Here is a 16,041-nt window from a genome sequence, read left to right as displayed (position 1 = left end):
TATGTATGATTTGTTAAAACTTTATAATTTTAAATATAAAAGAATTTTTCCGTGAGATACATGTACTGTACATGTAGATCTATGTCTTTACGATTGATTGATTGTTGATTGCTTTACGCCGCAATTAATCTCTATGAGAAATTGACCAACTATACATACAACTTTACATTTGAATGCTAGTATTTTGATTTAAGATTTTATGTTTGATGGAGGGAAATCGAAAGCTTTACAGATTTAATTGTAGATTTTTTAAAAGGTGATTTATGGTTTTCTTTCTTTTTTCCATTAAGAAGTATCTGTACTTGTATTCATTTTTGAATAGCTCATAAACATCTATTGGTTTTGTTTTATTCTCAGATATACAATTACTTTTATGTAAAGTGAATAGAATTACTGTTAATATATAATTTATATCATTATATGCACTGTCTTCTATTTTATAACCAATAACCAAATGTTTTAAGCTTTTTATCTGTTTATCAATATGAAACTTTTGTAACAGATTATTTATTTTATTCCAGAACTCCTTGAAATAACTGCACTCTATGTAATTATGAAGGTAAGTGTCTGTTACTTGACAAGTAAAACATAGATTTTATTTGCTTTATTTTCCATGAATACAAATGGGTACCTACTGGAAGGATATAATGCAATAACTTCCATCTAACCATTTTAAGTTTATTATCTTCTAAGTAGTTGAAAATAAATTCTAATGTGTGTTTTATATTGTAAGTTTTATTTAAATTGAACTCTTTTATCCATTTAGAAAAGCCAATTGGAAATTCCTTATCAGAATGTAATAAACTTTTATAAATGTTGTTTTTTATATTGAGTAATTCATCCGTTTTTGTCCCTTGTTTAAAGAAAACTTTACTCCTACACTGGACCATAGTTTTAATTGAATCTTGTTTCTGTAATATTTTTTTCCACTGGTTTGGTATGCTATGTTTTATCTGCATTAAATCAGCAATCCAATTTTTTTTACATTTTAATTTACTTAAAATTTTTTCTTGAGAAATATTCCCCTTATCATCAATAATGTCATTTATGTAAATTATTTTGTCTTCTATCCAGTGTCTGAAAATCAAACTGTGTCTGTTAGACTTTATATATTTATTCCCCCATATTATTTGCTGTCTGATTATTCTAAAATTATCAGGTTGTTCAGTTTGCCCACCCCTGCTTTTAACCCATGTTTTGAGTAGTTCTAAATAGAATTTGGGTATATGTTTTGCGATATTATGGATTGATTTAATACTATCTAAATTCATTTGAAAAATTAATAGGTTTGATCCATATTGATTTAAATAATATGATGGAATTATTTTCCAGTTTGCACTTTCGTCATCTATTAATCGCTTTATCCATTTAATTCTTATTGATTCTATGTATTTATTAATATCTATCATTCCTAGTCCTCCTTCATTTTTGACTAAATTTAACGTATTTCTCTTTACTTTTTCTGTCTTTCCATCCCAGATGAAATCATATACCAATTTCTTAAATTCGGACAATGATTCAGTGTCTATATTTGAAACGGATGCAATATAGGTTATGTTTGGGATAATTAGTGATTTGACCACAGTGATTTTGCCTATCATAGTTAGGTTTCTTTTTTTCCATAGATTAAGAGTCTTTTTTGATTTTTGCAATTGTTTTTCAAAGTTAAGTGTCATGCATTGTGGTTTGTCATGTCCAAAATAAACACCTAAACATTTAATAATATCTTTACTCCAATTTATATTTTCAAAATTTTCTGGAATATTTTTTTTGTTTCCTAAACATAAACCTTCAGTTTTGTTACGATTTAGTATAAGCCCTGATAAAGATCCGAAAACCTCAATTACATTGAGAGCATGAGTAATTTCGTCTTTAGCATTTAAAAATAGTGTTGTGTCATCTGCTAATTGACTTATTTTTAGACTATGTGTTTTCCCATCTAATTTTATTTTGATCCCCTTCAGTTTATTATCTTCTCTTATTTTACATGCTAGTTTTTCCAACAGCTAAAACAAACAAAATAGCACTTAACGGACATCCTTGACGAATTCCCCTATAAATTTCCAATGGGCCTGAAATCCATCCATTGTTTGCTATACAGGCTCTTATATCTTTATACAATGTTTTCACCCAATTTAACATTGAGTTTTTTATACCAAATTTTTGTAAAGATTGGTACATAAATTCCCATTCGAGTGAGTCGAATGCTTTTGAAAAATCAAGCAACAGTATGGCCCCTTCTATTTTAAACTTTTCGGCATGATCAATAATGTCTTGTATTTGTCGTATGTTGAAACCTATATAACGGTTTTTTATGTATCCATTTTGATCACTATGTACAATTTTTGGCAATAATGGTTTCAGTCTTAAGGCTAATGTATATGCAATGATTTTGACATCAACATTCAGTAATGTGATTGGTCTGTAGTTACTTAGATTTGTAGGGTCCCCCTTTTTAAATAATAAAGAAATAAGGCCTATTTTTTGAGATTCTGACAACATTCCTACTTTATAACAGTAATTAAAACTATCTGTTGCAAAACTCTTTAATTTATCCCAAAATTCTCTATAAAATTCAACAGACAGACCGTCTAAACCTGGGGACTTATTTAGTTTCATTTGAAAAATAGATTAAGTACATTCATCGACTGTAAGAGACCCATTTAAAGACTCGCTTTCTTCTTCGCTCAATGAAGCATTAATTTTTGTGTCGGTTATATAATCATTAATTAATTGTTTGTCTGGTTCAGTACTTGTGTAAAGTTTTTCATAATATTTCTTTTCTAAATTAAGTATATCCGATTGATTCGTTATTATTTCCCCTTGTTCATTTTTTAGTTTAATAATATTTTTTCTTGCTTGCCTACATTTTTCTAAACCAAGAAAAAAATTAGTGTTCTTTTCTCCTTCTTCTATCCACTTTATTCTTGAGCGTATTTGTGCACCTTTTGCCTTAAAATTATATAAGTTTTCTATTTTAGTTTCTAACTGTTTAATTTCATCATTTTCTGTCTTGTTTATTTTACTATTTTCTTTTTTTTTCTTTAAAGATTGCAATATTCGTTCCAAGTCATTTATTTCATTTTTTTTCCTTTTTGCCCTAATTTTACAATATAAGATTGTAGTTTCTCTTATGTCAATTTTAAATAAATCCCATAATTGGGATAGGTTTTCATTATGTTTACATTTTTCTAAATAGAAATCTATTAAATTATTTATCTTTTCTTTGAAGTTAGGTTCGCTTAGTATACTATTATTTATTTTAAAATAACCTTTACCTTTATTTTTGGTTTCTAAATTTACTTTTAATGAAATAGCTTGATGATCTGTACTGGATATCATGGCTGGTCTGATATCTGTAGACTCAATAAGTGTTCTAAGTTCTTCACTAATCAAGAAGAAGTCTATCCTACTTGCCTCAAGATCATTGTTTTTTCTTTTCCATGTATATTGTTTTAAAGTAGGATGTAATATTCTCCATATATCTAATAACTTTTTTGTTTTAATTAATGTTTTCAAACTATTTGATTTTTTGGGCTTTTTGCCTGTTATATTTTTATTTTTTCTGTCTTCATTATTCATTATTTCGTTTAAATCTCCTCCTATTATTAAAATACCAAGCCTATGTTCTTCAATTATTGTATTTACTTTTTTAAAGAAAGTATTCCTTTTTTTCTTATCATTTGGTGCATACAAATTTATCAAAGAAAATATGTTATTGTTTATTTCTACATTTACCAAAATTATACGACCGTCTTGATCAGAATACGTGTCTATTATTCTAGGATTTAATTTTTTATTAATAAAGATAGCGACTCCTCTAGATTGAGATGTCCCAAAGCTATGGTATACATCTCCATGAAATTCTCGTCTTATCTTATTTTCTATTTCTGGGACAAAATGGGTTTCTTGTGCGAATAAGATATCAGATTTTTGATACTTTAGCCAAGTGTAGAGCCTACTTCGTTTTTCTTTTTGACCAAGTCCTTGGCTATTTAAAGAGCAAATATGTAAAATATCTTTCATAAATTAGAGGATATTTAGCTTAAAGCAGTGAATATATCTATTTATCAACATTAAACTGTTATGCATTTTATTGATTAGAATCTGTATATGCCGGTTATTAAAATGGAGATATATGTATGGAGTAATGAGCTTACATTTATATAACACAAAAAAAACAAGTATGTACATGTATATAAAGTAATGTACTCTAATAAACAAAAGTAATGATACATATATTAACAGATACACAATCATACAATAAACAATACAAACACTATATACAATTGACAATGTACGCAATACTGTGACATGTACATGAAACATTGAAAATAAGATGATGACTCTTTGAATAGTAAACCATAAAAAAATCTCTGAAAGTATTGGGAGTGCCTTTACAATAATATCAACTATTTGAAGGATTCTCATATATGTGCTATCTACTTTTGTATTGATCTTGTCTGAAAGTAGTAATATATGCCAGATTTGTTAGTGTATGATTTTAGTGACCTTATGGGACTTTACCTTTTTTTTTATTATATTATGTTGTTTAAAGTTACTTGTTAGTACATACTGTTTAAATAGTATACTTTTTAGTGGTTTAATAGAAAAAATTATCTCATTTAATTGTTTTCTATTATGCGTTACATTACTATGACTAATTAGTAAAAATATTTTAATTTTTTTTCCAGACAATTGATCATCATTGGAAATATTTGTGATGTCATTTAACAAGACCGAAGCAATACTTTCCTGCTGTTTGTTTACATTCTTGCAACAACAATAACATTGTGATAAAGCGACTATCCGTACCTTGGACAATATAGATTTACTTCTTACATGCATTACTGAAAGATGATACGTTACTAGATTATTATGGTGCACCTTAAGTAGATTAATATTCGAATCATATGGAACAAGTATATGTGACCACTGTTTGGAGTTACTATTTGTACCTGTACTTTTGAGTACATTTAGTTTGTTGTTTGGAGGTATTCCAAAGCACTTTTTTACACAGTTATGACTAAGCGGTGGATACCAATAAGAAAAACTATTCTTTATATAGTTGGATTTGTTGCACACAATATAGCATGGAGCTAATAAAAAGTGTAATGGAATATTGGTGTTTTCTAAAAATTGCAAATTAAATTTATTAAAAGTGATTCTTAATGGATATTTGTTGTGGTTTTTTTTTGTAACATTGACTGAGAGACTACATTTGTCACCCATAACATATATTATAATAAAGTATTTACTTTTTCTTTTATTTAGTTGAATTTGTTCAATGCGATTGATCATTTTATTTCTCTCTACATATGGATATTGTTTCGCATTATTTTTTTTATTTAGTTTCCGTGAATTTTGTTCTAAACAATTATTTTTTTCTTTGTTTAATGAATGTATGAAATCAAATATTTCATCACAATCGTTAGTTTTTTTTAATACTTTTTCAAATTTTACATAAAAATCATTACATAAATGACTAGAGCTGTGTAGTATAGCTAACTTACACCAGCACAAGATAATTAAAACAGATATTATGTACAAAAAATTCATAATCGTATTGAAGGTTTAAAATGGTGATCATGATAAACAAAATAAAAAAACAACACTTGTTTACTAAGATTTGATAATCTTATTTATCTTGTTTATGTTTTTGGTTTAGTGGTTTGGTTCTCACGATCAAAAAGATCTGTTGTTGGTGTTGTGGCAGACCTTTTCGTTGTTTTATTTGACGGAGTTGAAGCATCAGGTGGTTTCTCGACTAGGAATTTATGCATCGAGCTTTGATTGGTCTTGTTGGTATTTTGGTTTTCATCGTCGGATCTAATCTGATTAGCTTGTTTGTTCTTTTTACCACTTTTTGATTTTGGTTTAGACTTTTTAGGTGATTTTGCTTCATCATTGTCATTTTCCTCTACGATACTCGAAGCAGATGGCTGTAGAGTGGATTGAGATGTTTGACTGATCATTTCTTGTGGGTGCTCTGTGATAAGAGTTTCTTGCTGCTGATGAGGAAGCCTGATCTGCGATTGATTGATGAGTGTATCTTGTGAATGTTGGAACTGCTTATCTGATGTTTCACTTGAGCCTCCTTCGTCGTTTTCTGTTTCTGAATCTGATACTATGTCAGATTTGTCTTCATTTTTTTTGGTGGATTCTGTATCATCTTGGTTTGTGTCGGAGAATGGTTCATCACATTCAGACTGCTTGTGGCCTGACTTGTGACACTGATTACACTTCCAGTCGTTTGGACAGTTATTCATAATGTGACCTCTTTCCAGACACTTTTTGCAAATTATATTGTCTCTATTTTTTGGTGGCTGACCCTTATGAAAAATAGAGGCTCTGTATTTTCCTATTGTGACTTGCCGAGGAAGAGGACTTTCTAACGGATCACAGTAGAAAATTCTGTCCCCTGACAGACAGTTGGTTAACAATCCGTCAATTCTAAGGCGTTCTCTGAAGGATTTATGTATTATACATCCTGACTTCTCTAAAAATAAGTTAATTTGCCCGTCATCGGCGGAACAGGGAATGTCTTTGACCCTTACTTTGAGATGATCTGGGCTTTCATTTGTTTGGTATCTAGGATTTCTGGAATAGAAGTTTATTAAACGATCCCTTACAACTATGCCTGATATCATCAGCTTGTTACTGTCGTCTTCACATTCCGTATAAATGCGCCATAGGCCTCTCACTCTCTGTAGGCCTCTCAAGTGTGAAGAGGGTATAATTTGGCCTAACATTTTATATAGCTCATGGTGTAGTAAAAAGTCTTTGTCGGAAGGTTTAGGACCGAACATATCAGACTCAAGTAGAAATATAGGTTTCACGCTATTTAAATCATCGTCCATACCACTGGAAACAGCTTTTGAGTACGTCTCCGCCATGTTTGTTTTGTTTATCCTTTTACCGCCAGTGTCCAAAACAGATGATTTGATCATTCCAAACTTTGAAAAACCAATTTCTTGCAATTAAATTATTTTACTTAGTTATATTTCTTCGATTCATGTAAAATCTGGAAACATATATTCCAAATTGGTATAGAATTATAGATTTTCATAAGAGCTCTGGAACTCCGTGGTGTTCGCTGGGCCGCTTAAATCAATTTATTGAATTTGTTTACGATTCAATATTTTGAATAAAAAGAGGACATGCTGGCACTCTTAATTGATGCGAACAAAAATTTTTAGTCATTATGTGCCAATATTGATATCATTTGTATTATACAATCCATCCTTACATGAAAATATAACTCATTTACTATGAGGCTATAAAGATAACATAATAAATTGCAAATATGGTCAGTTTTGGTTGATGCAGACAAATAATTTTGTTATTCGAGTCAGTCTGATGTATGAAAACTACTGAAATTTGTTTACGATTCAATATTTTGAATAAAAAGAGGATATGCTAGCACTCTTAATTGATGCAAACAAAAATTTGTAGTCATTATGTGCCAATATTGATATCATTTGTATGATTAATCCATCCTTACATGAAAATATAACTCATTTACTATGCGTCTATAAAGATTTACATAATAAAGTGCAAATTTGGTCAGTTTTGGTTGATGTGGACAAATAATTTTGTTATGTTAGTCAGTCTGAGGTATGAAAACTACTGAAATTTGTTTACGATTCAATATTTTGAATAAAAAGAGGACAGGCTGGCACTCTTAATTGATGTGAACAAAAATTGTAGTCATTTTGTGCCAATATTGATATCATTTGTAATATACAATCCATCCTTACATGAAAATACAACGCATTTACTTATGCGGCTATAAAGATTTACATAATAAAGTGCAAATATGGTCAGTTTTGGTTGATGCGGACAAATATTTTTGTAATACAAGTCAGTTTGAGGTATGAGCACTACTGAAATATGTTTACAATTCAATATTTTGAATAAAAGGAGGACATACTGGCACTCTAAATTGATGAGAATAAAATTTTTTATTCATTATAATCCAATATTGCTATTATTTGTGTATTCAATCAATCCTTACATGAAAATATAACTCATTTACTATGCGGCTATAAAGATTTTCATAATAAAGTGCAAATATGGTCAGTTTTGGTTGATGAGGACAAATAATTTTGTTATATGAGTCAGTTTGAGGTATGAGCACTACTGAAATATGTTTACAATTCAATATTTTGAATAAAAAGAGGACATGCTAGCACTCTTAATTGATGCGAAGAAATTTTTTTAGTCATAACATGCCAATATTGATATCATTTGTTTATACAATCCATCCTTACATGAAAATATAACTCATTTACAATGCGATGTATAAACACTACTGAAATATGTTTACAATTCAATATTTTGAATAAAAGGAGGACATAATGGCACTCTAAATTGATGAGAACAAAATTTTTTAGTCATTATGATCCAATATTGCTATTATTTGTGTATTTAATCAATCCTTACATGAAAATATAACTCATTTACTATGCGGCTTTAAAAGATTTTCATAATAAAGTGCAAATATGGTCAGTTCTGGTTGATGCGGACAAATAATTTTGTTATTCGAGTCAGTCTGATGTATAAAAACTACTGAAATTTGTTTTCGATTCAATATTTTGAATAAAAAGAGGACATGCTGGCACTCTTAATTGATGCGAACAAAAATTTTTAGTCATTATGTGCCAATATTGATATCATTTGTATGATTAATCCATCCTTACATGAAAATATAACTCATTTACTATGCGTCTATAAAGATTTACATAATAAAGTGCAAATTTGGTCAGTTTTGGTTGATGCGGACAAATAATTTTGTTATTCGAGTCAGTCTGATGTATGAAAACTACTGAAATTTGTTTACGATTCAATATTTTGAATAAAAAGATGACATGCTGGCACCCTTAATTGATGCAAACAAAATGTTTTAGTCATAATGCGCCAATATTGCTATCATTTGTATTATACAATCTATCCTTTCTCATTTACTATGCAGCTATAAAGATTTACATAATAAAGTGCAAATATGGTCAGTTTTGGTTGATGCGGACAAATAATTTTGTAATACAAGTCAGTTTGAGGTATGAGCACTACTGAAATATGTTTACAATTCAATATTTTGAATAAAAGGAGGACATACTGGCACTCTAAATTGATAATAACAAAATTTTTTAGTCATTATAATCCAATATTGCTATCATTTGTATTATACAATCCATCCTTACATGAAAATATAACTCATTTACTTATGCGGATATAAAGATTTACATAATAAAGTGAAAATATGGTCAGTTTTGGTTAATGCGGACAAATAATTTTGTTATTCGAGTCAGTTTGAGGTATGAAAACTACTGAAATATGTTTACAATTCAATATTTTGAATAAAAGGAGGACATACTGGCACTCTAAATTGATGTGAACAAAATGTTTTAGTCATTATGTTCCAATATTGCTATTATTTGTGTGTTCAATCCATCTTTACATGAAAATATAACTCATTTACTATGCGGCTATAAAGATTAACATAATAAAGTGCAAATATGGTCAGTTTTGGTTGATGCGGACAAATAATTTTGTTATTCGAGTCAGTTTGAGGTATGAAAACTACTGAAATTTGTTTACAATTCAATATTTTGAATAAAAGAAAGACATACTGGCAATCTAAATTGATGCAAACAAAATGTTTTAGTCATTATGTTCCAATATTACTATTATTTGTGTATTCAATCCATTTTTACATGAAAATATAACTCATTTACTATGCAGCTATAAAGACTTACATAATAAAGTGCAAATATGGTCAGTTTTGGTTGATGCGGACAAATAATTTTGTTATTCGAGTCAGTCTGATTTATAAAAACTACTGAAATTTGTTTACGATTCAATATTTTATATTAAAAAGAGGACATGATGGCACTCTAAATTGATGCAAACAAAAATTTTTAGTCATTATGTGCCAATATTGATATCATTTGTATTATACAATCCATCCTTACATGAAAATATAACTCATTTACTTATGCGGCTATAAAGATTTACATAATAAAGTGCAAATATGGTCAGTTTTGGTTGATGCGGACAAATCATTGTGTTATACGAGTCAGTTTGAGGTATGAAAACTACTGAAATTTGTTTACGATTCAATATTTTGAATAAAAAGAGGACATGCTGGCACTTTAAATTGATGGGAACAAAATTTTTTACTCATTATGTTCCAACATTGCTATCATTTGTGTCTTCAATCCATCCTTACATGAAAATATAACTCTTTTACTATGCGGCTATAAAGATTTACATAATAAAGTGCAAATATGGTCAGTTTTGGTTGATGCAGACAAATTATTTTGTTATATGAGTCAGTTTGAGGTATGAAAACTACTGAAATTTGTTTACGATTCAATATTTTGAATAAAAAGAGGACATACTGGCACTCTAAATTGATGCGAATAAAATTTTTTAGTCATTATGTGCCAATATTGTTATCATTTGTATTATACAATCCATCCTCACATGAAAATATAACTCATTTACTATGCGGCTATAAAAAACTTACATAATAAAGTGCTAATATAGTCAATTTTGGTTGATGCGAGCAAGTTAATTTGTTATACTAGTCAGTTTGAGGTATGAAAACTACTGAAATTTGTTTGCGATTCAATATTTTGAATAAAAAGAGGACATGCTGGCACTCTAAAGTGATGCGAACAAAGGAGTAGGTTCAGTAAGACCCCTTTTTGGCCCCAAAATATAGCAGTTTTACAAAATTGTTAAAATGTAAACTTTTAGCTATTCATTGGAAAGTAGAATACTTCTGTTACATACATATGGGCTGTTTTTGATAATACAATGCATATTTATCGGGTACTAGCATCATTAAGTCATGCTAAATTACTGAAATCTTCATAATTTTAGCATTTGAGTTAATTTTTAGACGGTTTCCGTCTTAAATGGACGTGGCCGCATTTGTGTTCATTCTTAATATTTAAATATAAGTTGTATTTGATGATAATACATAACATATATAAAGGTTGAGGATGAACACGGATGCGGCCACTTTCATTTTTGACAAGAACCATCTGAAAAGTGACATATTATGGCATATTTGATAGATTTATAACATTTAAGCTTGAATATGAGCGTCTTTAATGACTTAATCAGTTCAAATCTTTCACATAAATAAATTGATTCTACTAAAGTAGACACTTAAGTGTTTAAAAAGTGTCCAAAATCTTTCATCAGATGAACCTGAAATTTGGGGCCAAAATCAGCCCTTACCGGACCTACTCCTTTTTTTAGTCATTATGTGCCAATATTGCTATCATTTGTATTATACAATCCATCCTTACATGAAAATATAACTCATTTACCATGCGGACATAAAGATTTAAATAATATAAATAATAAAGTGCTAATATGGTCAGTTTTGGTTGTTGAGGGCACATCGTTTTGTTCTAAGAGTCAGTCTGAGGTATTAAATCTACTGAAATTTGTTTACGATTAAATATTTTCAATAAAAATAGGACGGACATGCTGGTTCCAATATTCCTGTCAATTGTATTATACGGTCCATTATGACATAAAATATAGCTAAATTACTATGCTACTGTATAGATAACTTGACAAAGGGCAAATATGGTAAGTTTTGGCTAATGAGATCAAATAATTTTCTTTTACGAGTCATCCTGAGTCAGCCTGTCTGAGATGTGAAAACTGTTTGAATTTGGTGATGATTAAATTAATTTAATAAAAGGACATACTTGAACTATATTTTGGTGAAGAAAAAGAAATTTACTATGAATAATTTTGAATAAATTTATTAAAGAAGTGTGATAACATTATCAATTAACTGTAATCGACGTCAATATGTCAATCGAGAATGACCAGTTGGTCATTTAATTTTGATGTACCTTATCATTTGATTTTTTAGGTCAGTGTATCCAGGATACGATGACAATCTGCGTTAACGCGCGTTTACTACAAACAGTAAACGTGCGTTTACTTTTGACGAAAATAGAAAACGCGCATTTTTTCACGTTAACGCGGAAGTAAACGCGTAAGTAAACTCCCGTTTACTCTTTAAAAAATTAGAAGACGCGCCGTTTTTGCGTTAACGCGGAGGTAAACGCGAAAGTAAACGCCTGTTTACTTTTTATGTCTACTGAAATTTCGGAGTTAACGCGGCGTTAACATGAAGTGCACGCGAGTAAACACCGCGTTAACTTTTTCGGCCCGTCTACATGTAATGCTTGGTCTGCACCCAACTGTACATGAGTAAAAGAAAAAGCAAATCTAATCGAATTAAGACTCCTTCAAGCTGAAATTAAAATTTTATCAATTATTCTGAGCCATTAAAGAACAAAAGATGTATGACTGATCATTTAAATAACTATATGTTTATATCATTGAAAATTATTATTTTAGCAAAAATTTTCCCAAGATTAACTTTTCGTCGGTAAATAATGTAATTTCATAACTAGTTAAACTAGAAAAAAGTTCTTTTGGCGAAAAAAAATATGCATATTTCCTTTTAATAGCTGAAAAAATCACATTATTTTATGAAAAAAAATAATTGGAAAAGATGGGAAATGGGTAGTTGTAAAAGAGACAACAAACTCTCATGAATCACTAGATCAGTCAGTCATAGTAATAGCACTTACATTGAAGTTTTCAAACTTGACTGTTGATGTATATACGTATATGAGTGATCTACATTCTTGACAAACGTTTTAAATATAATAAATTGAGGCTAATACCTTCATCACTTCACTCTCTCTATCTAGTTTATGATACAAACCATTATTCCATCCATCTACAGCACCAACATAGGGTGATCCAGTAAAGTTACAAATGTTGGAATACTCCATAAAATCATCTATCTGCAGTAATTGTAATAAATCATCAGCATCGACTATTGACATATTTGTTAACCCTAGACTTCTGTCTGTTAACCATGTGGATAGAGAGAACCCTGCAAAGAAAACACAGAGAATTTAATAAATCATCAGCATCGACTGTTGACATATTTGATAGTCCTAGACTTCTGTCTGTTAAGCATGTGGATAGAGGGAAGCTTGCAATAAAAACAAAGAAAATGTAATAAATCATTGGAATTCTTAATTGACAAATTTATTAACCCTAGACTTATATCTGCTAACCATTTAGATAGAGAGAATCCTACAATGAAAAAACAGAAAATGTAATAAATCATCGGCATCGACTGTTGGCAAATTTGTTAATCCTAGCCTTTTGTCTGCTAACCATGTTGATAGAGAGAATCCTGCAAAGTATACAAAGAAACTGTAATAAATCATCAGCATCTATTATCGACATATTTGTTAAGCCTTTGCTTCTTTTTACCTGAATGAGTATAAAAAAAAACAATCTTAAACTTGTCAAAGGAGTATGTCCGGTAAGGATCGATTTTGGCCTCAAACTTCAGGTTCATCTGATGAAAGATTTAGGACACTTTTAAAACACTTAAGTGTCTACTTCAGTCGATTCTATTAGTTTATGTGAAAGATTTGAACTGATAGAGTCATTTAAGACGCTCAAATTCAAGCTTAAATATGAATAAACAGCTGCGCCATGAGCTCATGATACGCCCGTCACATTTTCAAAGAATAAAGTTCAATTACTTCTCAATGTCATATTTAAAATTTATGAAAATCACTAACGTTTCATGAGAATTGATGAAAGCATTTTTGAGTTATTGTCCGAAAACTGGAAAATCCCCCCTTTTTTATTGAATAAAACCCCATAACTCGGAAATGTAAAATCTAAAATTTATAAAATTTCAAAGCTTACATCAAAAGATATAAACAATTCACCAAAGTTTCATGAGAATTTCTGAAAGCATTTTTGAGTTATTGTCCTAAAACTTGAAAATCCCTCCTTTTTTATTGAATAAAACCCCATTACTCAGAAATGTAAAATCTAAAATTTATAAAAAAATGAAAGGGAGCTCATGTCAATAGATATAAACAATTCACCAAAGTTTTATGCAAATTGGATAAAGCGATTTTGAGTTAATGTCCGACATGTTGACGACGGACGTACAGATGGACACCGGTATACCATAATACGTCCCGTAAACGGGCGTATGAAAATCTATCAAATATGCCATAATATGTCACTTTTCAGATGGTTTTTGTCAAAAATGAAAGTGGTCTATCTGTGTTCATTCTCAACCTTTATATATGTTATCTACTATCATCAAATACAACTTACATTTAAATAGTAAGTAAGAACACAAATGCGGCCACTTTCAAAAAAAAATTTATACAAATGCTAAAATTATGACAATTTCAGTAATTTTGCACGACTTAATGATGCTAGTACCCGATACATGTGCATTGTATTGTCAAAATCAGCCCATATTTATGTAACAGAAGTATTCTACTTTCCAATAAATAGCTAAAAGTTTACATTTGAACAACTTTGTAAAACTGCTATATTTTGAAGCCAAAATGGGGTCTTACTGGATCTACTCCTTTACCTGAATCGATTTACAAAACCAATCTTAAATCAGTCTATTTTTTAAACAGAATCGATTTACAAAACCAATCTTAAATCAGTCTATTTTTTTACCAGAATCGATTTACAAAACCAATCTTAAATCAGTCTATTTTATTACCAGAATCGATTTACAAAACCAATCTTAAATTAGTCTATTTTTTTTACCAGAATCGATTTACAAAACCAATCTTAAATTAGTGTATTTTTTTTACCAGAATCACTTTACAAAACTAATCTTAAACGTCTCTCCTTCTTACCTGAATCTGTTCACAAAGCAAATCTTATCCTTATCTATCCCTACCTGAATTGGTTTACAAAGCCAATCTAAAACCTTTTCACTTCTTACCTGAATTGGTATTACAAAACCAATCTTAAACCAGTCTTCTTCTTACCTGAATCGGTACACAAAACTAATCTTAAACTAATCTAATGCTTACCTGAATTGGTTTACAAAACCAATTTTAAACCTGACTTCTTCTTACCTGAATCGGTTTACAAATCCAATCTTACATGTATACCTGTATACTTCAGACCTGAAAGGGGGTTTAAAACAAATCTTATACCTGTATACCATTTACCTGCATACTTCTTACCGGAATCGGTTTACAAAACCAATCTTATACCTGTATACTTCTTGCCTGAATGTGTTAACAAAACCAATCTTATACCTATATACTTCTTGCCTGAATGGGTTAACAAAACCAATCTTATACCTGTATACTTCTGACCTGAAAGGGGGTTAACAAAACCAATCTTATACCTGTATACTTCTTTACCAAATCTGTTTACAAAACAAATCTTATACCTGTATACTTCTTGCCTGAATGGGTTAACAAAACCAATCTTATACCTGTATGCTTCTTTCTGAATTGATTTACAAAAATATTAAGCCAGCTTAATTCTTACCTGAATCAGTTTACAAAACCAATCTTAAACCTGTCTACTTCTTACCTGAATCTTTGAAACCTGTATTGTAATTACAGCTTTCTTTATCAAAGACCGTTTTATTAAAGATGGTGTATTCCTGGTCACATACTAACGAAGTATCACCATTCAGGCAGAATTGTATAGACATTGTAACTTCATACTGAGTATAGAACAGGTTGCTTACAAGGTAACTATAATACAAAAATATGACATTAGTATAACTACAGAAAGCTAAATACATATTCAAGAGTGATTTCATTAATACACGTGTCTCTCTATCTGATAAAATTGTAACTATAAATTATTCACATAACGTCTAATGGTAAGTTACACTTAATTATTCACATAATGTCTAATTGTAAGTTACATTTTATACAAGTAAAAATGACAATCTGTTCTGTGTTATTTAAAACTTAAACCTGTGCAGTTTCTGATAATTCAGGATAGACCTTTGAATGTAGGTTTTAAAATAATTGACACAAATGCTCCTCCTCAAGCTTTGCAATTTTTCAAGTTTCAAAGGGGCAAAACCATAAAACGGTAAAGAAATCGCTGCCTTTTTTTGAACAAACTTGAGTGAAGTAACAAAAAATTGCAATTTTCCAAGATATAAAGGGGCAT

General features: G+C 29.8%; 1 protein-coding gene across 1 annotated transcript in view; it reads right to left on the bottom strand.

Annotated features, from left to right (window-relative positions):
• LOC127719725 (uncharacterized) overlaps positions 1 to 16,041 on the bottom strand; it is a 264,736-nt gene that overhangs the window by 175,069 nt on the left and 73,626 nt on the right. Inside the window, exons 37-38 of the mRNA XM_052225963.1 lie at positions 15,445 to 15,611; positions 12,773 to 12,946 (exon numbers count right to left, since the gene is read on the bottom strand). Coding sequence (XP_052081923.1) covers positions 12,773 to 12,946; positions 15,445 to 15,611 — 341 coding nt within the window. The remainder of the gene's footprint in view (positions 1 to 12,772; positions 12,947 to 15,444; positions 15,612 to 16,041) is intronic.

The sequence above is a fragment of the Mytilus californianus genome, unplaced genomic scaffold, assembly GCF_021869535.1.
Source record: "Mytilus californianus isolate M0D057914Y unplaced genomic scaffold, xbMytCali1.0.p SCAF_11, whole genome shotgun sequence".
Classification (NCBI taxonomy): Eukaryota; Metazoa; Mollusca; class Bivalvia; order Mytilida; family Mytilidae; genus Mytilus; species Mytilus californianus.
The sequence above is the reverse complement of the archived record's forward strand: the minus strand, read 5'-3'. Positions and strand labels throughout refer to the sequence as shown.